General features: G+C 41.6%; 1 protein-coding gene across 1 annotated transcript; it reads right to left on the bottom strand.

Annotated features, from left to right (window-relative positions):
- Positions 1-1,218: 1,218 nt before the first annotated feature.
- On the bottom strand, positions 1,219-27,268 carry pnocb (prepronociceptin b). Its single transcript, XM_063071571.1, has 3 exons — positions 27,029-27,268; positions 8,316-8,458; positions 1,219-2,355 (listed from the first exon to the last, which is right to left on the bottom strand). The coding sequence occupies exons 2-3, from the start codon at positions 8,436-8,438 to the stop codon at positions 1,786-1,788; spliced, it is 693 nt and encodes a 230-aa protein (XP_062927641.1). The 5' UTR covers positions 8,439-8,458; positions 27,029-27,268; the 3' UTR covers positions 1,219-1,785.
- Between the last annotated feature and the right edge of the window lie 620 nt (positions 27,269-27,888).

The following is a 27,888-nucleotide window of genomic DNA, read 5'->3' as shown; positions in this document are numbered from 1 at the left end:
ATTCAGGATTGGTGTTATGTAATAATCCAAATTTAAATAAAGAGTTGAAGGAAAAGGAATGATTAGGAGGCGGTGATCATAATATGTTAAAATTCACCCTGCAGTTTGAGCAGAAAATGCTAAAATCAGGTGTATCAGTATTACAGTGGAGTAAAGGAAATTACAGAGGCATGAGAAAGGAGCTGGCCAAAGTTGAAGTGAAGGGGGCACTAGCAGGGATGACGGCAGAATAGCAATGGCTGGTGTTTCTGCGGAAGTTCAGAAGGCACAAGAAAGAACTTCCCAAAGATGAAGATATATTCTAAAGGGAGGATCAGGCAACCATGGCTGACAAGGGAAGTCAAAAACAGCATAAAAGTGAAAGAGGTATAATATTGCAAAAATTAGTGGGAAGGTTAAGGATCAGGAAGCTTTTAAAAATCAATAGAAGGCAACTAAAAAGCCATAAAGACAGAAAAGATGAAATATGAATGTAAGCTAGCTAATAATATAAAAGAGGATACAAAAAGGTTTTATTCAGATATATAAAGAATGAAAGAGAGATGAAAATGGATATCGGACTGCTAAAAAATTATGCTGGAGAATGGCAGACAAACTTAATAAGAATTTTCTGTCAGTCTTCACTATGGAAGACACTAGCAGAATGCCAGGACTGTGAGAGTGTCAAGGGGTAGAAGTGAGTGTCATTTGCTATTACTAAAGAGAAGGTGCTTGGGAAGATGAAAGGTCTTGAAGGTAGATAAGTCATCTGGACCAGATGGACTACATTCGAGGGCTCTGAAAAAGGTATCTGAAGAGATTGTGGAGGCATTTATAATGATCTTTCAAGGACTGCTAGATTCTGGAATGGTTCTGGAGGACTGGAAGATTGCGTATGTCACTACACTCTATAAGAAGGGATGGAGGTAGAAGAAAGGAAATTATGGGCCAGTTTAGCCTGATTTCAATGGTAGCAAAGATGTTAGAGTCTATTATTAGGGATGAGGTTTAAGGGTACTTGGAGGGACATGATAACATAGGCCAAAGTTATCATGTCACAGACAGCTGTGCAGGCCAGTTCCTTGGGTATATTTAATATGGGTGTTGATAGGTTCTTGATTAATCAGTGTGTCAAAGAAGGCAGGAGAATGGGGTTGAGTGGGATAATAAATCAGCCATGATGGAATGGCAGAGCAGATTGATGGGCTGAATGGCCTAATTCTGCTCCTATGTCTTTGGTCTTACGGTCTTACAATTTGATAAAAATTTTTAAATAGTAAAATTTTTGCTCAGTTTTATATTAAAAGGATACTATTAAATACCTCAATCAAAGAACTAACACACCTTCTGTGTTATTTCAGTGTGTGATTCTGTGAAGATTCATTGAGTATGTGTCTAGTTAAACAACTGTTGTGTTTCCAGAGCAGCAGCTTGTAACGTTCAAAGGATCAACTTTTATAGGTAGATCTGATCAATGATGAGTTTATGTCCTTGAGTTTGCCACCATTTCACTTCATGCACTTTCCTCACAAATCCTGGTCAATGTCCTGCTCAAAATCTTATCAGATTGTGATGGTTCTTTAAATGAACAGCTAATGGTATGAACTCTATCATCTTAATTTTCCTCTAGAAGCAAAGGAGACTTCGAAAATTGATATTGAGTGGTAGTTGTGACGATCCTTTTACTCCCAGATTAAATTAGTCAGTATCAAATGCATCAATGAAAATAACATTGGCTGGAGTTAAGGCTGACTCCCCTGTAAACTAACCTAGGCATTAGCTAAACCAAATCTCACAATCTTACATTTATGCAGCCAAGTTGCCTGGTAATCTGTCTTCAGTAGAGTGTGAGGTCAGCCTAAGATACTGCTTAAGATATTTGCTATATCTTTTCTGATTTTTCTGTTTCATCAGTTTGCTCCATTTCTTGGCTGATTTCCTGACGCCCATGAAGTTACCATATCTCTTCTGGAAAATTTTCTCGCCTTCTACAGAATTGCTGATATCATGATTCCTCTTCATAGCCCTTTCATTTGGCTTGGAAGCCAGTGACTCTGCTTGGAAGTCATAAGACTTCTTGTCTGAAGCCATTACTGTATCTTGTGGGCTGTTGTTCACCTCAAATGTGGCCTCAGCTTTATCTTCATAGATGTCTTCTCTGCTGCCAATGGGAGATATATTCTCCACAGCTCGGAGAAACTTGTGAGTACTTCCCAAGCCAAGTGTCCCAAAGACACCAGCAATGCTAAAAGGCAGACTGCCAGCTTGAGATGTGCTCAGTTTCAGAGGTAACAATGGAGACAGAGAGATGATTTTTCTGCAGTTTTTCCACATGACAGAAGATGGAACTTTCCCTTCACACTCAAGATTGCAGACCTAAAACAAGAAGACAGGTTATTCAATGATGGGAATCATTTAGAGTCATAGCCATAAAGATCTACAGCACTGAAACAGCCCCATTAACCAGCACCTGAACCATAGTCCTCCATACCCCTCCCATCTGTGCACTTATCCAAATATCTACTAACTATTGCAGTTGACCCCGGATCCACCATTTCCACTGGCATCTCATTCTGCACTCTCACCACCATCTGAGTGAAGATACCCCTCAGGTATCCCTTAAGTATTTCATCTTTAACCCCTAGCCCATGCCCTCTATTTCTAGTCACATCCAAACTCAGTGGAAAAAGCTTGTTTTCATTACCCTATCTGTACCCCTCATAATTTTGTATACCTCAATCAAATCTCCCCTTATTCTCCTACACTCCAGAGAATAAATTCTAACTTATTTAACTGTTCCGTATAACTCAGGTCCTCAAGTTCCAGAACCATTCTTGTAAATTTTCTCAAACTTTGCTTTTCTTTAAATCACTTATTTAATCAATCTGCAAAACAATGGATAATTCTGATCTTTGAGTCTTTTACTCTATTCATTTGGATAATGTGCATTCTGAACCTCGATGACATTTTCCTGCTTTTGAAAACATTTCCATAATTCTTGATACCCTTACCAAGCAATTTCAGTCTTTTGTACATTAAGTGTTTACATCAGACATCTCACTGTAAACTAACTGTTGTTAGAAATATATCAGATGGTAACAAGGAGGTGTGTGGGAGTACGGTAGATCGGCTACTTGAGTGGTATCACATCAACAACCTCACACTCAGCGCCAGCGAGACCAAGGAATTGATTATGGGCTTCAGAAAGGGGAAGTTGGGAGAACACATACCATTCTTCATTGAGGGGTCAGTGGTGGAAAGGGTGAGCAGCTTCAAGTTCTTGGGTGTGAACAGCTTGGAGGATCAATCCTGAACCCAACACATTGATGTAGTAATGAAGAAGGCATGCCAGTGACTCTACTTTTTAGTTTGAGGAGATGTGGTACATCACTATAATTTCTATGGATGTACAGTGGAAAGCATTCTGATTAGTTATATTACAGCCTTGTATGGAGGCTTCATCACAGGCACAACCCACTACACCATCAATGACCTTCAAGAGAAAGAACCTCAAGAAGGCAACATTCATCGCTAAGGACCCTCATCATCTGGGACCTGTCTTCTTCTTCATTACTACTGTCAGGCAAGGAAGTACAGGAGCCTGAAGACTCACACTCAGAAGCTGCTTCTTCCCTCTGCTATCAGATTCCTGAATGGTCCATGAACCCAAGAACCTCATTATACCCCATGTAGTTCTTTACTCCTTCTTTCGCACTATTTCTTTATATTGTAATTTAAAGTAATTTTGTGTCTTTTCACTGGACAATTAACCAACCCAGTATATTTTTGGACACAGGGAGGACACACAGATTCCTTACAGAACAGCGCTGGAATTGAACTCTGGAACGCCCCAGACTCTAATAATGTCACACTAGCCACTACGCTACCATGGTGCTGGTACAGTATGGTTTGCACATTGCCTTTTTGCTAGTATAGTTTTTCATAAATTCTGTTGTGTTTCTTTACTTTCCTGTAAATCCATCAAGAAAATGAATCTCAAAGTAGTATATGGTGACATATCAATGCTTTTACAATAAATTTACTTTGATATAAGTACGGTAGTGTAGTGGTTAGAATGACGCTATGACAGCTCTGGGCATTGGCATTCAGAGTTCAATCCCAGTGCCCTCTGTAAGGTGTTTGTACATCCTCCCCATGGAATGAGCGAGTTTTCCAATACTAAAGTACAAGTTTGATCCTGACTTGAAATACTAAGGAGTAGAGAGCACCTTCATTATTATGAAAATAATGTTCAGAATATATTGCTGTACATACTAAGATAATATGAATATCTTTATCAATTTGAAGAGAAATGGATGCAGACTTTTAACCGCTCAGGTCTATTCTTGGGTGTAGTTGGTTAACAGCTGCTCTACACCTCAAGCCTATCAACGTGCCTTTTTTCAATATTGATACTTAGAGCACTACATTGTTATTACATTACTACATTACAGCACTACATTATTGATAGAGCACTACAGCACAGATACGGGCCCCTCCACCCATCTAGTCCATGTCAAACTATTATTACGCCTAGTCCCAACAACCTGCACCTGGGCCATAGCCCTCCGTACCCCTCCCATCCATTTACTTATCCAAACCTCTCTTCAATGTTGCCATTGAACCTGCACCCACCACTTCTGCTGGAAGTTTGTTCCACACTCTCAGCACCCTCTCAGTGAAGAAATTGCCCCTTAAACATTTTATCTTTAACCTATGACCTCTAGTTCTAGTCTCACACAACCTTAGTGGGAAAAAGCCTGCTTGCATTTACCCTATCTATACCCCTCATAAATTTGTATACCGTTGTCAAATCTCCTGTGCTACAGGGAATAAAGACCTAAGCTGTTCAACCTTTCTCTATAATTTACACCCAACAAAATCTGATTCGGTCTTGAAAACGCCAATTAAACTCAGGCATCTAATATTTTAAAGGACAAGGAAACAGAACGGCACAGATGCCAAGATGTTTCCATTTGAGGGAGAGTCTAGAATAAGGAGACATAGTTACAAGGGTGGGGCGGGGGGCAGTCATTTAAACAGAAGTGTATCGGAATTTCGAGCAGAGGGTGGTGAGCCTCAGGCATCCGCTACCCTGGGTGGGTAATGGAGTCTGGATCACTGGGAGTATTTAAGATGGATTAGATTTCTTTTTGAAAGATCAGCGAATTGAGGGCAAAGGGGATCTGGTACAGAACGGGAGATGAGGTCTGAATAGATCGGCCAACCCTTAATAAATGACTGGGCAGGCTTGAGGGGCTGAATAGCCTGCTCTTATTCTTTTATTATATTCATATCAAAATTCCAAGTTTCCATTAGCTTTTATTTGAATAGCTGCAAACTAGAAATAAAGCACACCTCGTGATGCTGAGGGGAGCACATCATAAGGAGGGTGTAAGATTGAGAATTTGATTCAAGATTGTTTAATGTCAGTTCCTGTGCACAAGTGTATGTAAAAAAGAACAAAATAATTGCCATTCCAGATCTGATGCAGTACAAAAAAAAACACAATAATAATAATAATAATAATAAAACAGTAAGTAATAATACGTAAGATAGCTTATATTCATAGATTGATAGTATGTCCGTAAAGTGACGCTTAGGCTGTACATAAGATGACTGACGGGAAATAATAAAGTAGTGGTGGAGTTAGTGGGTGGAGGTGTTGGTCAGCATTACTGGTTGGGGAAAATATCTGCTTTTGAGTCTGGTGGTCCTGACTTGAATACTACATAGCCTCCCCCCGATGGAAATGGGACGAACAATCCATGAGCAGGGTGTGTGGGATCCTTCCTGTTGTTACTGGCCCTTTTCCAGCACTATTCTATACTATGTATGTGGGTAGGTCAAAATGAAGTTTAGTTTTGACACTGGGAATCTCATATAGAATTCATAAATTGCACAGGGGCAGCTTTAGATCAATTAAGAGTTAAGCTGTTACTGGGTAATCACTCAGTATTCCATCAGTTGTAAGTGGGAAAAAAAGTCAAAAGGGAAAAACTGGGCATCCCAGAAATGTGAAATATTTAAAAAGAAAATACTGGAGTTACCCTGTGGAGAGAGAAGCAGAGATAATTTTTCAGGTTGATAACCCATCATCAGTTGTAAATGACTATCTAACTAGGGGGTAATCCCTGAGAGTTGGAACTGATTGCTCACTGGTCACTTAAATATGATTCAGATTGTGAATTCCGCTATCAGGTATCTGCTTAAGCAAAGACTCCAATCACACATTGCTAGGATTACATTATAAAAATGGATCTAAACAGTGTGTAAGTGGGAGCAGGAGTTTGATGCAGCAGATAAGGAGAAGCTTCTTTTGGTTAATTTACTTAAAATAAATGTGAATTAACAACAAAACTTAAATGTATTAAATGTACACTCAGTGGCCACTCAGCACACCTTACACCTGCTTGTTAATGCAAATATCTAATCAGCCAATCATGTGGCAGCAACTCAATGCATAAAAGCATGCAGACATGGTCAGGAGGCTCATTTGTTGTTCGGACTAAACATCAAAATGGAGAAGAAATGTGATCTAAGTCACCTTAACAGTGGAATGGTTGTTGGTGCCAGAAAGGGAGGTTTGAGTATCTCAGAAACAGCTTATCTCCTGGGATTTTCATGCATCACAGTCTCTAGAGCTCATAAAGAATGGTGTGAAAATCAAAAGAACATCCAGAGAGTGGCAGTTCTGTGGGCAGAAATACCTTGTTAATGAGAGAGGTCAGAGAAGAATGACCAGACTAGTTGAAGCTGACAGGAAGGCGACAGTAACTCAAGTAAGCACACGTACAGGTACCTAATAAAGTGGCCACTGAGTGTATAACTAGTGTTGACTAAATGCAGTAGCATAGGTGGTGTGCTGTGCATCTGTAACACATGGGAGCTTATGGAGAAAACAACACTTGCAGCAGGGGCTTTGGTTTAGGGATGGAAAGCAAATATATGTATGGTCTGAACTTTTTCAGGCAAAACCAGCAAGTCCAGATGATATCCATTTGGGAAGGCAGCTCCTGTGGACAAAGAAATGGGGAAAACGTTTCAGGTCAGTGACCCTTCAACTAAACAGCAAAAGAGAGAAAACAAAGATATGTTGGAGAGAGAGTGAAAGGAACAAAGGAAATACCTAAGGTATAAGGTATTTGTTAGGTTACATTGTGCATTTAGAGCCATTGAAGAGAAAGAAGTGATTTGTATGGAGGAATGCAAATAGATGATTAATATTGGAACGACAGTGCGAAAGTGAACTACAAGTTCCAGAAAGCTGCTCTTGTTCCAAATCTGCCAAAGGTACTCTAACATGGATGTGGGAGCATTTCACTTCTTGCTCGAACAGAGGCCCAACCAGTCCCCCTCCATCACCTCTTCATTCATTCTGCTTAACTTGTTCTTACACCAAACATTTTTCCTTTAACTCTATGTATTTTCTTCAAAGCAAAGATGAGACTATGGGAATTTCCATGGGACCAAGCTATGTGGTTTTGTCAGTATCATTTCTTAATGCATGCATTACTAAATGACAATAAAAGAGGACTACGTGTCTTCATAATCATATGACAATTGCTTTGTGGAGTACATGTTTTCTTCCCTCATCTCTTTTTCCAGTTCTATTGACAACTGCATTCGTGTTGCTTCCTGCACACATACAGATTTTGAAGGCGTTAAGACCATAAGATATAGGAGCAGAATTAAGCCATTCAGTCAATTGAGTCTGCTCCACCATTCCATCATGGCTGATTTATTATCCCTGTCAACCCCATTCTCTTGTCTTCTCCCCATAATCTTTGATGTCCTTATTAATCAAGAACCTATTAAATATGCCCAGTGACTTAGCCTGCACAGCCATCTGTGGCAATAAACTCCACAGATTCACCACCCACTGGCTAAAGAAATTCCTTTTCATCTCTGTTCTAAAGGGACATCCTATTCTGAGGCTGTCCCCCACTATAGGAAACTTCCTCTCCACATCCACTCTATCTAGGCCTTTCAATATTTGACAGGTTTCAACAACATCTCCCCTCATTTTTTGAAACTCTAGTGAGCACAGACCCAAAGCCATCATATGCTCCTCATACATTAACCCTTTCATTCCCAGGATCATTCTCGTGAACCTCCTCTGGATCCACTCTAAGTGCCAGCTCATCCTTTCTTAGGTAAGGGGCCCAGAATTTTATAACCTATGCTTCCATTTGCCATCCTGTTCTCCCTTTCACAAGGTCCATATCTGATTCTTATGGAAAATATTTCATTCTTTTATGGAAAAAGTTTCCTGTGCATCCTGGTGAAAGCAAAAGGTAAGAGAGTGAAATGGAGTCAGCGATTCTGAGACTCACCAACATACTGAACTGTTCTTGCTGATAGAGGTTGTTACAGGTAAGGCACTCAGTCTTACAGCCTCCCTGGCAATAATGAATTAGATGGAAGAGCACTGCGAGAGACAATAGAGAAGTCTTCATATTGATTCAGTTGGGATCACCTGCAAGAAAAGAAAATGTTCACTTTAAACCTCAGCTTCATTCAGCTGTCTCCACACTTCCTTCAAGATGTTCAACTTCTGTTCATTGCAACACAGAGAAACAAACTGATATTTCCATGTGGAATGGCATTAAGGCCTTCGCTGTGTTACAAATGCCTGACCTTGTGTTGGTTATCACAGTTGCTTTCCAGCACCAGTGATCACTGATCAGGGTTTGATTCCCATTGCTGTCTGTGAGGAGTCTGCACGTTCTCCCTGTGACTGTGTGGCTTTCCTCTCGGTTTTCTCCCACAATCCAGAGATATACAGGATCAGAATCAAATTTATTATCACTGACTTTGATTATGTGAAATTTGTTGTTACATATCATCTATGTCAATGATAATAAGCACAAGAGATTCTGCAGATGCTGGAAACCCAGCACACACAAAACTGCTGGAGCAACTCAGCAGCTCAGGCACCATCTATGGAGAGGAATAAACAGTCGATGTTTCAGGCTGAGACCCTTCATCAGGAAGTTGAAAGATGCCAGAATAAGAAGGTGGAGGAAGACAAGCAAGAAGGTGATAGGTGAGGCAAGGTGGGGAATTGAAGAAGAGGGATGGGGGAGGGAAAGAAAACAAACAATTATCAGAAGGAGAAATCTGATAGGAGAGGAGAGTGGACCATGGGAGAAAGGGAAGGCGGGGGGGGGCACCAGGGGGAGGTGATGGCCAGGTGAGGAGCAGAGGTACGAGGTAGAGTGGGGAATTGAAGAGGGAAGGGATAGGGAAAGAAAACAACAATTATCTGAAGAAGAAATGGATGTTCATGCCATCAAGATTGGAGGTTACCCAGATGGAATATGAGGTGTTGCTCTTCCAACCTGAGGGCAGTCTTAACATGGCGGGGAGGAGGCCACGGACTAACATGTTAGAATGGGGAATGGGGATAAAATGGTTGGCCATGGGGAAATTCCATTTTTGGCTGATGGAATAGAGGTTCTTGACAAAGTGGTCCTCCAATTTACATCGGATCTTACCAATATAGAGGATGTCACATTGGGAGCACTGAATACAACAGATTCACAGGGGAAGTGTTACCTCACCTGAAAAGACTGATTGAGGCCCTGAATGGAGGTGAGGGAGGAAGTGAATGGGCAGGTGTAGCATTTCCCTCATTTGCATGGATATCGGCCAGGAGGGATATTAATGGGGATGGACGAATGGTCAAGGGAATCATGGAGGGATCGATCTCTATGGAAAGAGGAGAGTAGAGGGGCGGTAAAGATATGCTTGGTAGTAGGAGCCCTTAGAAGATGGTGGAAGTTGTGGAGAATGATGTGTTGGATGCGGAGGCTCGTGGGGTGGGTGGTGAGGACGAGGAACTTTATCCCTGCTAAGGCAGTGGGAGGATCGGGTGTACACAGATATCTGGGAAATGGAGGAGATACAGGTGAGGGCAACATTAATTGTGGAGGAAGGAAAACTCTATTCTTTGAGACAGGAGGACATCTCTGATGTCCTGGAAAAGAAAGCCTCATTAATCCGCTGCAATAATGTATGGTTAGGGTTCAGAATCAGAATTAGAATCAGATTTATTATCATGTGGTCCATTTGTGACACCTCTCTTCCCTTTCTCGATCTCTCTGTCTCATCTCTGGAGACAAACTGCCTACCGGCATCTTTCATAAACATGCTGATTCCCGTGGTTATCTTGACTATACCTCTTCCCACGCTGTCTCTTGTAAAACTGCTATTCCTTTTTCTCAGTTTCACCTCTGCTGCATCTGTTCCAAGAATTCTGATGTTTGATCTGAGCAACTGAACTATCTTTGTATGCTTTAATGCATTGAGTTGCTGCCACGATAGGCTAATTAGCTATTTGTATTAATGAGCAGGTATACAAGTGTACCTAATAAAGTGGCCACTGAGGGTATAGATGTCTGTAAAAATAGAAACCAGAGATGGTTATGGTACTAGATGTGTAAGTTAATGATTCAGAGACGAGCTCAAGTTGTATCAGAACTCCTGAGAAAATTATATTCAGGTGATTAAATACCCTAGAGTAAAGCAAACTCATTTCAGTAACCAGGGCAAGTTTGAATAAGTTAGTCATAGTCATAGTCATGGTCATAGTCTTACTTTATTGATCCCGGGGGAAATTGTTTTTTGTTACAGTTACACCATAAATAATTAAATAGTAATAAAACCATAAATAGTTAATTAGTAATATGTAAATTGTAAATTATGTCAGGAAATAAGTCCAGGACCAGCCTATTGGCTCAGGGTATCTGACCCTCCAAGGGAGGAGTTGTAAAGTTTGATGGCCACAGGCAGGAATGACCTCCTATGAGTTAGAATGTAATTCTATAAGTTAGAATGTTTTTACGCTGGAGCAAAGGAGAATGAGGGGAAATTTGATGGAAGAATACAATATTATGAGGATATGAGATAAATAGTATGAGAAGAAATAAATGCAGGCAGGCTTTTTCTACCGATGATGATGATGTCGACTCAGACCTGAGAGGCCAGCGTTGGGCATTTTCATGCCTTACAAGGCGCAGTTCGAAAGGCTGTGTGGGACGCCACTCCTTGCACAGACATTTCGCAGTATTATTTTACGAGGCCAAGTTGCGAGGTCGACATCAACCCGGCGCGGATGGAGAGCGTGTAGGGGGCAGTCTGTCACTGGATCGAACTCGGGAACCTCCATTCTCGAGCCTGACGTTGATCTCACTGCGCCACCAGCCAACCTTCTACTGAGGTTGGGTCTAACTAGAACTAGAGGCCATATGCTAAGAGTGAAAGATGAAATATTTACGGGAACTTGAGGGGAATCTTCTTCATTCACAGGGCGGTGAGAGTGTGGAATGAGCTGTTAGCAGAAGTAATGAATGCATGTTTGACTGCAACATTTAAGAGATGTGTGGATAACTACATGGATCGGAGGGTTATGGAGGACTATAGTCCAGGTGCGGGTCAATGGGACTATGCAGAATAACAATTCGGCATGGACTAGATGAGCCAAAGGGCCTGTTTCTTTGCTATAGTGCTCTGTGACTCTTAACACTAACAGTGACCATAATAATACTGCTTGTTGTTGAAAATCACAAGTCCATAATATTTATGACTCTAGGTTCTGTGTGATCTCCGAGACTTAACTACTTTTGCAGTTGTACGTCAAAACATACAATTATGTGTTGGAAGTCTATCAGTATTAACCTAGTACAGTGCCTGACAAAACAAAGTTAAACCACTTGACTGTCTTAAGATAATTCCAGACAATAAGATCATAAGACTAAAAGATATAGGAACAGAATCAGGCTCTTTGGCCTATCAAGTACGCTCCACCATTCAATCATGGATGATTCATTATTCCAGTCGACCCCATTCTCTGCCTTCTCCCAGTCGCCTTTGACACCCTTACTAATCCACAGCCAATCAACCCCTGCTGTGAATGTACACAGCGAATTTGCCTCCACAGCATTCTGTGGCAATGAATTCCACGGATTCACCACCCTCTTGCTGAAGAGATTCTTCCTTATCTCCATTCATTCTGAGGCAGTACCCTCTGGTTCCAGACTCTGGTGATAGCAGAACAGAATGTCAAACCTGATTCTGATTCTGATTCTGAGATGAGCTGACCAACAAGAAGAACATCACAGTAGAACCAACAGCCACAGGTTTTTTAGCCCAGACTATTTCCTGAGGTCCCTATTATCATCAAAGGCCATTGTTTAGCACTTTCAAGCAAGCTTTATGTCAGGTTTTTGTTAAGATATCTGTGGTTCAGTGTTCAATTAAGCTTGATGTGCTCCCATTGAGCATTTTGAATCGTTAAAAGTGGTAAACGAAGACAGTTTGTTCAAGTTCAAGTTCTTGCTGTTGAATTAAACACCAGGCTTTCCATTTCTGAGACACTAAAATGAATAAAAACAAGGCTTTCTCCAAATGATATTTATCAATAAAGACAGTGAAATAATACCAGAAGATGCTGGAAGTACTCAGCATGTCAAGTTTATTTCAACAGAATTATGTTCTGTCCATGGGTGCAACTTCATCTGCTGAATATTCCAGCTTTAAAAAAATTATTTCAGATTTTAAGCATCTGCCATATATTTTGATTTTGAAAATATGCCATAGAGTCATAGAGCACTACATCACCAAAATGGGCCACTCAGCTCATCTAGTCTATGCCAACCTGATCTTCTGCATTTCATAAACATAAAAGATCCTGTAGATGCTAGAAGTCCAGAGTAACACATATAAAATGTTGAGAAGGGTCTTACCTCAAAATGCCAACAGTTTATTCCTCTCCATAGATACTGCCTGACCTGCTGAGTTGCTCCAGCATTTTGTGTGTGTTGATTTTCTACCTAGTCCCATATATCTGAACCCGAGTCATATCCCTCCAAATCTCTCCCATTCACTTACCTATCCAAACTTCTCTTAAAAGTTACACCAGAACTTGCATCTACCACTTCTGCTGTCAGCTCATTCCACACTTGGCCCATCCTCTCAGTGAACAAGGTTCCACTTTAAATATTTCGCTTTTCACTCTATAACCTCCAGTTCTAGTCTCACCCAACCAGAGGGTAAAAAATCTGCATGCATTCACCCTATTTACACTCAGTGGGCACTTTATTAGGTACATCTGTGCACCTGCTCAGTAATGCAAAGATCTAATCAGCCACTCAGTGCATAAGAGCATGCAGACATGGTCAAGAGGTTCCATTACTGTTCAGATCAAACATCAGAATGGGGAAGAAATGTGATCTAAGAAACTTTGACCATGGAATGATCATTTGTGCCAGACAGGTTGGCTTGAGTATCTTTGAAACTTCAGATCTCCTCTGATTTTCACTCAAAATGGTCTCCAGAGTTTACAGAGAATGGTGCAAAAAAATGAAAAATAACCAGTGAGTGACAGTTCTGTGGGCAAAAATGCCGTGTTAAGGAAAATGGCCAGACTGGCTCAAGCTGACCGAAAGGTGACAGTAATTCAAATAATCACGTGGTTCAACAGTGGTGTGCAGAAGAACATTCCTGAATGCACAACACATTGAACCTTGAAGTGGATGGGTTCAGCTGCAGAAGCCCATGAACATACACACGGTGGCCATTTTATTAGCTGCCATAAGACCATAAGATACCAGAGCAGAATTAGATCTTTTGGCCCATTGAGTCTTCTCCGCCATTTCATCAAGGCTGATCCACTTTCCTCTCAGCCCCAATCTCCTGCCTTCACTCTGTATCCCTCATTGCCCTGACCAATCAAGAATCTATCAACCTCTACCTTAAATATACCCAATGACTTGGATTTCATGGTGAAGAGTTCCACATATTCTCCACTCTCTGGCTAAAGAAATTCCTCCTTATCTCCACTAAAAGGATGCCCCTCTATTCTGAGACTATGTCCTCTGGTCTTAGACTCTCGACATCCATTCTATCAAGGCCTTTCACCACTCAATACGTTTCAATGAGGTCATCCCTCCTTCTTCTGAATTCAAGTGAATACAGGCCCGGAGCCATTAAATGTTTTTTATATGACAAGCCATTCAATCTTGGAATCATATTCGTGAACCTCCTTTGAATCCTCTCCAGTTTCAGGATGTCATTTCTCGGATGAGAGGCCCAAAGCTGCTCAAAATACTCCAAGTGAGGCCTCACCAGTGCTTTATAGAGCCTCAACATTACAAACTTGCTTTTATATTCCAGTCCTCCTGAAATGAATTCTAACTTTGCATTTGCCTTCCTCCCCATAGACTTAACCTGCAAATTAACCTTTAGGGAATCCTGCGCAAGAGCCCCCAATTCCCTTCAGCCCTCAGATTTTTGAATTTTCCCTTCATCTATTTAGAAAATAGTCTACACTTTTATTTCTTTTACCAAAGTACATGACCATACACTTTCTGACACTGTATTCCATCTGTCACTTCTTCGCTCATTCTTCTAATCTGTCTAAGTCCTCTGTAGTCTCTCTACTTCCTCAAAACTACCTGCCCCTCTTTGCAACAAAGCCATCAATTCCTTCTTAAATCATAAATATAGAGCCTGAAAAGAAATAGTCCCAACACCAACACCTACAGCACACCACCAGTCACCAGCAGCCAACCAGAAAAGGCTCCCTTAATTCCCACTCTTTGCTTCCTGCTGGTCAGCTAATTTTCTATCCTGTAATACCATGGGCTCTTATCTTGTTCAGCTACTTCACGTGGGGCACCTTTTCAAAGACACTCTGAAAAGTGAAATAAACAACGTCCGTCGATTCTCCTTTGTCTATCCTGCCTGTTATTTCCTCAAAGAATTCCAACAGATTGATCAGACAAGATTTCCCCTAGAGAAAATCATCCTGACTTTGGCCTATTTTATCATGTCCCTTGAAGTACCCTGAAACCTCATCTCTAATAATAGACTCCATTCCAGGATCTAGTAATTCTTGCAAGATCATTACAAATGCCTCTACAATCTCTTCAGCTTTGAGGATGTGCCCTCTAGTTCTGAATACTCCCATCATAGGAAACATCTTCTTCACATCCACCCTATCTAAGTCCTTCCAACATTCAGTAGGTTTCAATGAGATCCTCCTGATTTCTTCTAAATTCCAGCAAGTGTAGGCCCAAAGCTGCCAAACGCTCCTCATATGTTAACCCCTTCATTCCCAGAATAATGCTTGAGAACTTCCTCTGGACTCTCTCCAATGACAATACATCCTTTCTGAGATATGGGGCTCAAAGTTATTGACAATACTCCAAGTGAGGCCTGACTGATGTCTTATAAAGGCTCAGCATTATCTCCTTGCTTTTATATTATATTCTTCTTGAAATAAATGCCAACATTGCATTTGCCTTCTTTACCACAGACTCAACCTGTAAATTAACATTCTGGGAGTCTTGCACGAATACTCCAAAGTGCCTCTGCACCTCTGATGTTTGAACCTTCTCCCCATTTAGATAATAGTCTGCACTATTGTTCCTTTTACCAAAATGCATTATCATACATTTCCCAACACTGTATTCCATCTGCCACTTTTTTGCCCATTTTTCCAATTTGTCTGAGTCCTGTGCAATTGCATTGCTTCCTCAGCACTACCTACCCTCTTCCTATCTTCATTTCATCCTCAAACTTTGCCACAAACCCATCAATTCCATTATCCAAATCACTAATAAATAATGTGAGAAGTAGCAGTCTCAATGCTGACCCCAGAGGAACACAAATAGACACAAGCATCCAACCAGAAAAGGCTATGTTGCTACCTCGTGGCTGTCAGCCATTCCTCTATCCATGCCAGTATATTTCCCGTGTACGGGGTCTTTCTTTTTTTTGTAAGTTAAATTTAAAATGGCTTCTTTGTTGTGTTATACTGGGGAGTGCTTCTTTGTTATGTTAAATGCTGAGAAAGTCTCTAGCTGGACATTTGCTTGGGTTAATACAGATAGCAGGGTGCTATTAACCAATGGGTGTTCATGTATTGTTTTGTTTTCGGATGATAATGCTGTATCATATGACTGGGGACGGGGTTTTGGCGGGGAGTCGGAGGAGAGACGAGGAGGACGGTGGAGAGACGGGGAGTTGGAGGAGAGACAAGGAGGACGGTGGAGAGACGGGGAGTCAGAGGAGAGACGGGGAGGACGGCGGACTTGCGGAAAGGCTCCGGTCGATCACTTCGGGTGGTCCCGAGCTGTGAGTCGACAGGATTCGTGTGGTTGTCCGGATTTGATTGAGCTCCAACGGTTGCATGCGAAGAACTTGGACTTTGATAAGTCTTGGCGCCTTTTTTCTTCATTACTTCCTTTTCTGTATCGAATTTATGTTAATGTCATAGAATTAGTGATATCTATAAAGTGTACTTGGTAAAACGTACTGGGTGTGCTGGCTGATGATTGATGTTTGGGATTGATTCGGGTGGCAACCGACTCCGTGGGAAGCGTTGAGGCAGGTGCTGGGTGGGATTTCCCCTAGGCATATACGAGATAATATAACTGAGCATTACACCTGTAATGCCATAGGATTTTATCTTGTTAAGCAGCATCATGTGTGGCACCTTATTACTCGCCTTCTGAAAATCCAAAGGAGAACCAGCTGATGTTGTGTACTTGGATTTTTCAGAAGGTCCTTAGGTCATCCATTTTGGCAGAAGGAATAAAAGCATGGACTAGTTTCCAAATAGGGAGAAAATTCAAAAATCAATGGTGCAATAGGATTTGTAAGTCCTCCTACAGGATTCCCTAAAGGTTAACTTGCAGGTTGAGTTGGTGGTAAGGAAGGCAAATGCAGTGTTAGCATTCATTTCAAGAAGACTAAATTACAAAAGTGAGGAAGTAATGCTGAGGCTTTATAAGACATTGGTCAGACTGCACCTGGAGTATTGTGAACAGTTTTGAGCCCCATATCTAAAAGATATGCTGGCATTGGAGAAAATCCAGAGGAGGTTCACGAAAATGATCCCAAAAATGAAAGGGTTAACATATGAGGAGTGTTTGATGACTTTGGGCCTGTACTCACTGGAGTTTAGAAGAATGAGAGCTATCTCATTGAAACCTGTCAAATTTTGAAAGACCTAGATAGAATGGATGTGGAGAGGACGTATCCTGTAGTGGAAAAGTCCAGAACCAGAGGGTGCAGCCTCAGAATTCAGGGATGTTCATTTAGAACAGAGATGAAAAGAAGTTTCTTTAGCCAGAGGGTGGTGAATCTGTGGAACTTATTGCCACAGACAGCTGCGCAGGCCAGTTTATTGGGCATATTTAAGGCAGGGGTTAAAAAGTTCTTGATTAATCAGGGCATCAAATGTTACGGGAGAAGGCAGGAGTGTGGGGTTGAGAGAGATACTAACTCAGCCATGATGGAATGGTGGAGCAGACTTGAAGGGCTGAATGGCCTAATTCTGCTGCTTTTTCTTATGGTCTAAATCTAAAATAAACAAATTGCTGATCTCCTTGGAGTTAAAACATATCTAATAGTTAGAATTCAGACCTTATGAAACAAATATATAGACATATGATGAATAAAACAATAAGCATTTAAGGCTGAGGGAGTGATTGAAACAATAACGGTTCTGTTTTCTACAAATGAAATACATAAAGTAAATCAAATCACAAGATTTTCATAGCTCATTCTCAGAGATAAATGTATAAACACTAACCATCTGGTAGCTAAAATATCAATGTTAAACAAATAAACATTTGAATTTTTTGAACTGATGCAAATTGATTTGAAAACTAATTTAGTGTACTATAAGTGAAGCTGATTTAGTCCAAATAAGTCACTTTACTTTCTGTGGTGGAATCAGATATAGAATAATAAAAGTACGCAAACATCCCAATTTGTAACCATGTTTGATGTGCTAAAAGAAATAGCACCCTCCCCCCCATTGTCTTACGTTTGGCTAATGCAGAAATTTACAATTGGTCACTTCCCTTTGCAAAGCAGACCCCTCACGGCTGTGGGCTAGCATCCCGTATTCTGTAACACTGTTTTCAAATCTGTGTCCCCATCCCCAAACTGATAACTGCTTGCTATTTACATTAAGAACTGGAGACTGGTTTTTGTTTAGAACAAAAAAAACTGAGCAAAGAATATTTGTTAAAAATTTAAGTGTATCACCAACAACCCTAACCCTTTGGAAAGATATTGCTGATGTGCTGGAAAGCTGAGTTTAGCAATCAGACTGTAGGGCCATGAAAAGTGAATATCCATCACAGCCTTTCTAAAACATTTTTCATGGTATCCAAATGTGCTTATTACCAATTATGCACTTTTAAAGTGTGAACACTGTTGTACAGGCAGGTGATTTGTCCATAATAAGCTCCCACAAAGAGGAGCATGTAATTATGGTTAGATAGATGGTATTACAGATCTACAGTGCTTTTTGGAAATGGTACCATGAGATATTTAAAGGCTCCTGAGAGAACAGACAAGGCTGTAGTTTAATTTTTCATTTCAAAGACACTATCTGACACAGTGCAGGGCCCTTACAATACAGTATTAGTGCATTAGCTTAGGTTTTTATGGCCAAGGTTCAGGACTGAAAATTGAAGGTGATAAGAGGCATAAATCAAGTGGATAGTCAGAGACTTTTCCCCAGGGTGGTAATGGCTAATAAAAAGGGGCATAATTTTAAGGTGATTTTCAGAAAGTATACGGAGGATGCCAGAGGTAAGTTTTTTATACAGAGAGTGGTGAGTGTGTGGTGGATGAATGGCATAACAGGGCACAGAAGTAGTCAGGGTCATCCTTTGCAACCAAGTTGTGACTACAACTCATACCACTGGACCTGGAAATCTGAGGACCAGGGAGTGGAATTACCCTAGTGCAAAGGCCTCTCCACTTTAACAAATCTCCCACACAGGTTTCTCTGTCATCGCTGGGTATGATGGACACCCAATCAATGAATAGGAAGAACATGGTGTCCTGGGGTTGGAGGCCTGTGTGTGTGTGTGTGTGTGTGTGTGAGTGTGTGTGTGTGTGTGTGGGAAAGGGTTTGGGCTGCCATTGTCCTGTTTGATTTTTGTCGTTGCTGTTTGTGTCGTTCTGCCGAACGTCATGGACATGCTATGTTGGTGCCGGAATGCGTGGCATCACTTGCGGGCTGCCCCCAGCACATCCTTGGGTGTGTTGGTTGTTACTGCAACATGACACATTTCGATGTGCATATGATAAATAAATCTGAATCTGAATCTGTGATTCATCAAAACATTGCCTGAATTGGAAGACATTACTAATGGGGAGAGATTGGATAGGCTGCATTTGGTTTCCCTGTTATGAAGGAGGCTGAGAGGGCACATGATAGATGTGTATAACATTATAAGAGTCATAGATATGGTAGAAAGAATCTTCTTTTCCATTGGTATAGTTATCAAAACAAGAGAATATGGGTTTAAGGGTGAGAAGAAGGAGTTTTAAAGGGGGTTTGAGGTGATTTAATTTTTGCAGAGATATAGCTCAGTAACAGGCCCTTCTGGGCCAGCGAGCCTGCACTGCCTAATTACACCTGCATGTCTTTGGGATGTGGGAGGAAGCGCGAGCACCCGGAGAAAACACATGCAATCACAGGGAAAACGTACAACCTCCTTAATGATACCAACGGGTAATGAATCTGAGTCACTGTCGCTGTAAGGCTTTGTACTAACTGCAACACTATTGTTCTGGCCCAACACAGAAATAGTTGATATCCAGGACCTGCTGCCAGAGGGGGTGGTGGAATCACATGCAATCACTCTGTTTAAGAGACATTTAGACAGGCATTAAAAAGACAAGGCAGAGGGGAGCACAGACCTTATGCAGGCAATAGGATTAGTGGAGATGGGCAAAAACATTTGGCATGGATGTAATTGCTCAAAGGAACTATTTCTGTGCTATATAACTTTGCATTTCTTTGAATCTCACATTCGATCTTTGCTATGCCTCATTAGTTACTAGAAAATGAGATGGATAAGGAAACGATATGATACACCAAATAGAAATGATGCTATACCTAATCCTCTTGTGTTTCAGAAAATAAGTTCCAATGAATGAGGTTCTAATATAGTATTTCATTGTAGGAGCTCTGTCCTTCAAGAGTACATGATATCTGAGGATGTAGTCAAAGATTTTGCACTCTTAGCAACCTCTAACTCAACCAAATAGATTTCTCCATTGTAGCATTTGCTACTTAAGGCTGCTGTGAATTGTTACCACTGTTCCTTCTAAGCTACGTGAGTGTGCAGTCGCACAGTAACTGAAATGCTCCCACACACATAACCGTTGTTACCACGCAAATGGAATTTTCTTTTATAGTATGTTAATATAATTTTGAAATCTGTGTTAATATAATTGTGGAATATCCTGTAATTAATAACGTGTTCATGAATATAATCCATAAATTTTTTAAATAACAAGTGTACCGCAATCTTTACTTTGAAACATTTTAGAGTTTCAATGTATTTAAATTGTCAGTGTTTCAAATTAAAATACCGTTACAAATTGTAACAATAAACACAGAATGGAAGCCAGTAGTTCCTTGTTAATAAACTACTGGCCTACTGAACTCCAACGCCGTCTACCAAAAAAGGTCATTGAAAGTTGCATGCAGTTTTCAAGCCATGTAAAAATGTTCTGCTCAGAGTAATGGTTGATCCACACAGCTGTTAAAAAAATTAGAGGGCGTTGATTGTTGCTTATTTCATTTCATTCATCATTGAGGACTCTCACCACCCAGGACATGCCCTCTTCTCATTACTACCATCAGGAAGGAGGTGCAGGAGCCTGAAGAGACACTATCAATGCTTTAGGAACATATTCTTCCCTCACCATCAGATTTCTGAATGGACTATGAACCCCTCACTTCTTTGCTCTCTTTTTGCACTACTTCTTTACATATTTCTCACTATAATTTATAATGTATATTATGCATTGCACAGTACTGCTGCCACAAAACAGTTGAGTGGGATCTGGGATCAGCCATGATAGAATGGCAGAGCAGAGTCAATGGGCTGAATGGCCTAATTCTGTTCCTATGTCTAATGGTCTTATGGTCTAAACCATTAAAACCATAAGATATAGGAGTAGAATTAGGCCATTCTGCCCATCGAGTCTGCTTTGCCTTTTGATCATTGCTGATCTATTTTCCCCCTCACTCCTATTCTCCTGCCATCTCCGCATAACCTTTTAATGCCCTTACTAATCAAGAACATATTGACTTCCTATAAACATACCTATTAACTTGCCCTCCACAGTTGTCTGTGGCAATGAATTCCACAGGTTCACTACCTTCTGCCTAAAGAAATTCCTCCTTATCTCTGTTCTAAAGGGATGTCATTGTATTCTGAGACCGTACTCCCTGGACCTAGACTCCCCCATTATTGGAAACATCCCCTCGACATCAACTCTGTCTAGGCTTTTCAATATTCATTAGGTTTTAATGAAATCCCCTCCTCATCCTTTTAATCTCCAGTGAGTACAGGCCCAGAGCCATCAAGCGCTCCACAGGCATTAACCTGAATCATTCCTGTAAACTTCCTCTGGGCCCTCTTCAATGCCAGCACATCATTTCTCATATAAGGGGCACAAAACAATAAATTTCACAAGGTATGTCAGTGATAATAAACCTGATTCTGATTCTGGGTTAGAGACAATGCTAAGCTTCCTGTTTGTTCTAAAGTAAGCATTTTCCTCAGTGTTTCCAGTACTCCCTGGAAATGTGAATGCTGTGAAGTGCTTGCCATACATTAACAATAAATGCAGAAGTTGCAGCCCTTGCATAAAAGAAATGGACTTCTGGTCTTGAAAGGCATTTCCAATAAGACTGCTGGCAGAAATCCAAATCAATGAAGCAAGAGGCTATTTTCAGTAGTCCACACTCTTAAATTGTTATTAGTTTGCAAGTGGGTGGTTATCCAAGTACTTCTGCGGCAATATTAATAATTTAATCTCCATTCATGGAGTACCATCTGTTTGCATGTGGCACTAGATTAACTTGTGAAAATAGACTCTTTTGTTGGGAGCTTGCCTTCCCTTGTTCCCCAGCCACTGTCACTGATGAGTTCTTATCAAACTTGGGATTCTTGAAGGATACCTCCTGCTCTGCTCATGGACTGTTTGTCCACTTGCATCAGGGAAGAGGCTACGCAGCATCCACACCACGACCATCGGACTCAAAACAGTTACTTCCCCCCGAAGCTGGTTAACACCTCCACCCACCAACCCACACCACCACTACTTTATAATTTTCTGTCAGAGTCACCTTATGTACAGATACTCCTGTACCTAGTTTCACTTTAGGTACATACAATCAATCTGTGTATATAAGCTAATCCTATGAATTTATATTTATTATGTTTTCAATCGTGTCCTTTATGCTTATTGTGCTTTTTTATGCTGCATCTCCTATCTTCTCAATTCATTCCCTCTTCCCCCACCCACCTAACTACCTTCCCCAACCTCACCTAGCTTCACCTATCACCTGCCAGCTTGTGCTCCTTCCCCTCCACCCACCACCTTATTCTGGCTTCTGCCCCCTTCCTTTCCAATTCTGATGAAGGGTCTTGGCACAAGGTCTACTCTGCTGGCACAAGGTCGACTCTGCTGGCACAAGGTCGACTCTGTTGGCACAAGGTAGACTCTGCTGGCACGAGGTCAACTCTATTCTTCTCCAAAGGTGCTGCCTGACTTGCTGAGTCCCTCCAGCATTTTGTGTGCATCACAATGCACGAGCTGCCAGAGGAAGTGGCTGACGCAGGTACAATAATATCAAAGCATTTTCCTTAACTTTACTCAACTGTACATCATTACATCAGAAAGGATAAGAGGGGTTTGCTTCAGATTCAGATTCAGATCTCAAGATTCACTTACTTATCATCACACCTACATCAAAACGTACATTGAAATGCATCATTTGTGTTAACATTTGCGTTTGTAATATGGTCCGGAGGCAGGTAGATGAGACCAGGCAGATCAAGTCAGTATGATTGGAGGGGCTGAAGGGCCAGTTTCTGCGGTGTGGTGGAGGCAATGCAGGCAAATGATCTCCAACATCTCAGTCAATAGTTTCCCTCAATCGCCACCACTAAAAGCACATTACTGTATATGGAAGTATGAAGTGGTGCAAATTGGCTATCGCAAATTACAAGAAGATAGAAATTTAATGCACAAACTATAAACTGCTTCGAGGGGCCTAGAGTTAGATAAGGGATTATAGCACTCTTTATTCTATAAGTCTTTATTATACATTCAGTGGACACTTTATTAGATACCCCCTGTAACTAATAAAGTGGCCACTGAATGCATGTTCATGGTCTTCAGCTGCTGTAGCCCATCCACTTCAAGGTTCAACATGTTATGTATTCAGAAATGTTCTGCATTCTGCACACCACTGTTGTTACGTGTGGTTATTTGAGTTACTGTCATCTTCCTGTCAGCTTGAACCAGTCTGGCTTTTCTCATCTGACCTCTCTCATTAACAAGGTGTTTTTGCTCACAGAACTGCTGCTCACTGGATATTTTTTCTTGTTTCTCATACCATTCTCTGTCAACTCTAGAGACTGTTGTGCATGAAAATCCCAGGAGATCAGCAGTTTCTGAGATACTCAAACCACCCTGTCTGGCACCAACAATCATTCCATGATCACATCTCTTCCCCATTCTGATATTTAGTTTAAACAACAATTGAATCTCTTGACCATACCAACATGTTTTATGCATTGAGTTGCTGCCACATGATTGGGTGATTAGATATCTGCATTATCGAGCAGGTGTACAGGTGCATCTAATAAAGTGGCCACTGAGTGATTATCACTGGCTATTGTTCATCCTTACTTCCAGCTATCTGCCTTGACTCCACATTTTGCTAGACCTTTACTTAAAAATAATCTGTCTGACCCTGTAAAGTACTAATCGATAACCTACATTGGGAATCTTGTGGCAAAGGAAAGTCCAAAATTTCAGGACCCTTTGAAAAATGTCTGACCAATGTTTAACAAGGTATTAGGTCATTATTATTGCCATGTGTACCGAGATATAGTGAAAAGCTTGTATTTGCATGTCATCCAGGCAAATAGTGTCATGTGCAAGTATTTTGGGGTTGTAAAGGAAAACAGAATATAATGTAGCAGCTATGGAGCAAATGCGGTGCAGGTAGACAACTAAAGTGCGGGGGCCATGCTGAGATATTGTGAGAAAAGCCCATCCTCATCCACTCCTGAATAGCTTGGTTCTAATGTTAAGATTATGTTCCCTTGTTTCAATTGCTGTGCTAAATGAAATTGTGTCTCTAAATCTACCCAAATGAATTTTTTCTTAGAGCAAATTGCTGGAGGAACTCAATGAGTCAACTGTCCATTTCCCTCCACAGATGCTGCCTGACCTGTTGAGTTCCTCCAGAAGCTTGTTTTTTTTTTGCTTGGGATTCCATCATCTGCACTTTCTTGTGTCTCAATCTTTTTTTGTGATTTAAATAACTAAGTTTATAAGAGGGATAGATGAAATGGACAACCAGAGACTTTTTTTTCCCCAGGGCGGAAATGGCTAAGATGAGGGAGCATCATTTTAAGATGACTGGAAAAGTACGGGGGGAACGTCAGAGGTAAGATTTGACAGAGTGGTGGGTGCATGGGACACCCTGCCAGAGGTGATGGTAGAGGCAGATGCATTAGAGGCTTTTAAGAAACTCTTAGATAGAAACTCTTAGATAGACACATGGTTGACAGAAAAATGAAGGACTATATTGGAGGGAAGAGCTAAATTGATCTTAGAGTAGGTTAAAAGGTTAGGACAAGATTATGGGCCGAAGGGCTTGTACTGTGCTGTAATGCCCTATGTTCTATCAGTGGAGGGAAGTGAACATTATCAGTCCATTTCCCTCCACTGCTGCTGCCTGACCCACTAAATGTTTCCAGCAGATTGTCTCTGCACCAAATTCCAGCATTTGCAGTCTCTCGTGTCTCTGAATCTTGTTGCGACTTAACTCAACTGCATAAATCTAACCTATTCAAGTTCAAGGGAATGCTGCCCTTATTTATGTTGTCAAACATAAATCCTTTAAGTTCCCAGTATCATTAATAATGCTAATAATAATGTTGTCAATGTATGTATCCTCTGAGCAAATTATCCATCAACAAGTTCAAACACACCACATCGTGGTAATTGCAGGAGGGAGGGCCACACAAAGAAACAATACTGTTGTCCCTGATACTACATTAGAGTCATAGAGTAAAACAACCCTTCCAGCATTCATAGAGTAATAGATCCTTCCATCATAATACAGCCCTTCGCCCCAGCCGATCACACTACTGTATTCTCCCTGCTAGTCCCAATCTGAATTATAAATTATTATAAATTACAATGACTGCATATTGCACATTTAGACGGAGAGGTAACAAAGATTTTTACTCCTCATGCATGTGAAGGATGTAAGAAATAAAGCCAATTCAAATTCTTTCTCTCTCCTTCCCTTCTCTACCGCATCTCCATCCTCTATTAAGATCATTCCTTTATCACAGGATCCCAATTGTGCCAACCAATATTCTCTTATAAAAATATTTATCAGCCCGAACCTTGCATGTATCGATTAATGTCCTGCTTCCACAGCCTGACGGGACCAATAATTTCAGAATTTTCACAACTCTTTTGTGTGAAAAACGTCAATGTATTAACGAACGTGAAATCTAATTGAGTTTAAGTTCATTACAGCTTATGAAAGCAAATTTCAAGCAATTCCTGCCCTTCTTTTGCATTTCGTTCTGTTATTTGATTTCCATTTTTCGTTTTATCTTTTTTTCTTTTAGAGCTTTCTCTCTAAGTCCCCGTCTTCCCTTGCCTCGCGGACTGCCCGCGTTTGCCCCTCAAGAGGAGGTTATTCGTGTGCACTCCGGGCGTCTTGTACTCCCCGTGTGCTGTCAGAGGACTGGGTGCAACAGTTGGATCCACGGTGTCCACACAACGATAGGTACAGGCCAGGCTAACTTCTGCATTGCTGTCTTTAGCACTATCGTCTGTAGTGACTAGATGAGAGAGCGTGTCTTAAGGGGATAGGTTGAACTTTTCTCTTTGGAACACAGGATGAGAGGTGACTTGGCAGAGGTGTCTGTACGAGATGATAAGAGACATGGATCGAGTGGAGAACCAGGGACTTTTTCCCAGGGTGGAAAAGGCATACTTTTGAGGTAATTGGAGGAAAGTATAGGGCGGATGTCAGAGATAGTTGTTTTACACGGAGTATGCTGAGTACGTGGAACATGCTGCCAGAGGTTGGTGGTAGAGGCAGATACATTAGGAACATTTAATAGACACTTAGCTAGGCAGATGGATGAAAGGAAAATAGAGGGAAATGTGAGAGGGAAGCGTTAGATTGGTCTTGGTGTAGGTTAAAAGGTCAACACAACATCGTGGACTGAATATTCTATCTTCTACAGCGGGACAGTGAACATTCCTAGATCCCACCGTTCCGAGGGACTCTGTGATAGACCCCGCCACCCTTTGAGACAGGCCCATTTCCGTCCCTTAAGCACCCTTCTTCCATCCCGCTCTCTCCTTGACGCCCAGCCCTGTTTACTCGTTCCCGAAATCCACAGACCTGGACCTCACCGTCTCATCTGTCCACTCCCACACCCCCCACTTTCTCCTGGTGGCCCTGTCCAGTGACTTGGAAAGTGGCTTCCGGCGAGAAATGGCACCTGGACAAACAACCAGGGAGTCCAAGCGATCGACAACCGGGAAGTGAACGGGGATAAAAGTGGGGGGAAACACCGAGAACTTAAAACGGAGAGCGGCTAGCACAAGCGATGGTGGGAATTTATGGGAGACAAAATGTTTTAGAATGAAGATACCGGTGAAGTTAGGGACCGGCAAAGGGGAAATAAGGATAAAATAAATAGAATAGCGAATGAGGAAATAGTGAATAGTGAAATGAGGGTGAATAGCGAATAGTGAATGGTGAAATGAGGATAAATAGCGAATAGTGAAATGAGGGTGGAGAGAGAGGGGCAGCGACGAGCGTTCGCAGGGAGAAGTTCGAACGAGCCCGGGAGATAAAGGACGAGGAATAGAGCGAGCAACTGTTGTTAAAGCGAACGGGACCCGGCGGTAGACGGAGAACTGAGAGCAAGTCGCTTACCTGAAAGTGTCGGCGGACCGGGTACTTCAAGCTCCGCTTCTCACCCTCACACACACACATACATACGCGCGCACAAACACACAACAAAGTTGCTCCGTCGCTTCAATCCAGAATCAGGTTGTGTGGTTTAGCACTGCCCGTGTACCTCACTCCCTCCTGATATACCCTGACTTGCACAGACAGATCAGTCAGCGGGCAGAGTGCGTACCTTGCTGGAACAGCCGCATTTTAATAGCTTCCCGGAACCCCTCACCCCATTCATTCGAAGTCACAACATTACTCAGTCACTAGTCCCTGACTCACTGTGTCTCCGACCTCTGAGAGTCACTCGCTTTATGGCCCTTGAGTTTGTTTAGTCAGCGGCACATCACTCAAGCACACGGTCGTGTCGAGTGAGAGGTACTGTACTCGGTTACTGACCCCGGAGAGTCTCTAGGTCACTCACACGTCGCTCATTCGCTGCCTCATTCACTCTCTCCCTCCCGCGTCACTCACACACCAGCCCCTAGCACCCATTCACTCCCCAAAACATCACTCAGTTTCTAGCCCCCAATATTCACTTACACGTCACTCGCTTGCCCCCGACACTTACTGTATCACTCAGTCATTAAACGCCGAGTCACACAAAAGGCAAACGACTGACATGTGATGTAATATGAGGGTACAGTATTACTCAGGAACTGAACCTGGTAAATAATAACTCAGGGACATGGTCTGGATGATTAGATTAAGTTAGAGTGGATCGATCTAGTACAACCCAAACACCAGATACCGATGTCAAAGTCAAAGCGGAGTTCATTGTCATCTGCACAATTACGCGTATGGAGGGAGAGGTGCTATGAAAAACTTACTTGCGGGCC

Source organism: Mobula hypostoma, chromosome 2 (genome assembly GCF_963921235.1).
Source record: "Mobula hypostoma chromosome 2, sMobHyp1.1, whole genome shotgun sequence".
NCBI classification, from domain to species: domain Eukaryota; kingdom Metazoa; phylum Chordata; class Chondrichthyes; order Myliobatiformes; family Myliobatidae; genus Mobula; species Mobula hypostoma.
The sequence above is the reverse complement of the archived record's forward strand: the minus strand, read 5'-3'. Positions and strand labels throughout refer to the sequence as shown.

Coding starts and splice junctions, on each gene's coding strand:
- pnocb (XM_063071571.1), bottom strand. CDS start 8,438: ATGAAGACTTCTCTATTGTCTCTCGCAGTGCTCTTCCATCTAATTCAT. Junction 2,356..8,315: donor AAGAACAGTTCAGTATGTTG/GTGAGTCTCAGA, acceptor TTCTTGTTTTAG/GTCTGCAATCTTGAGTGTGA.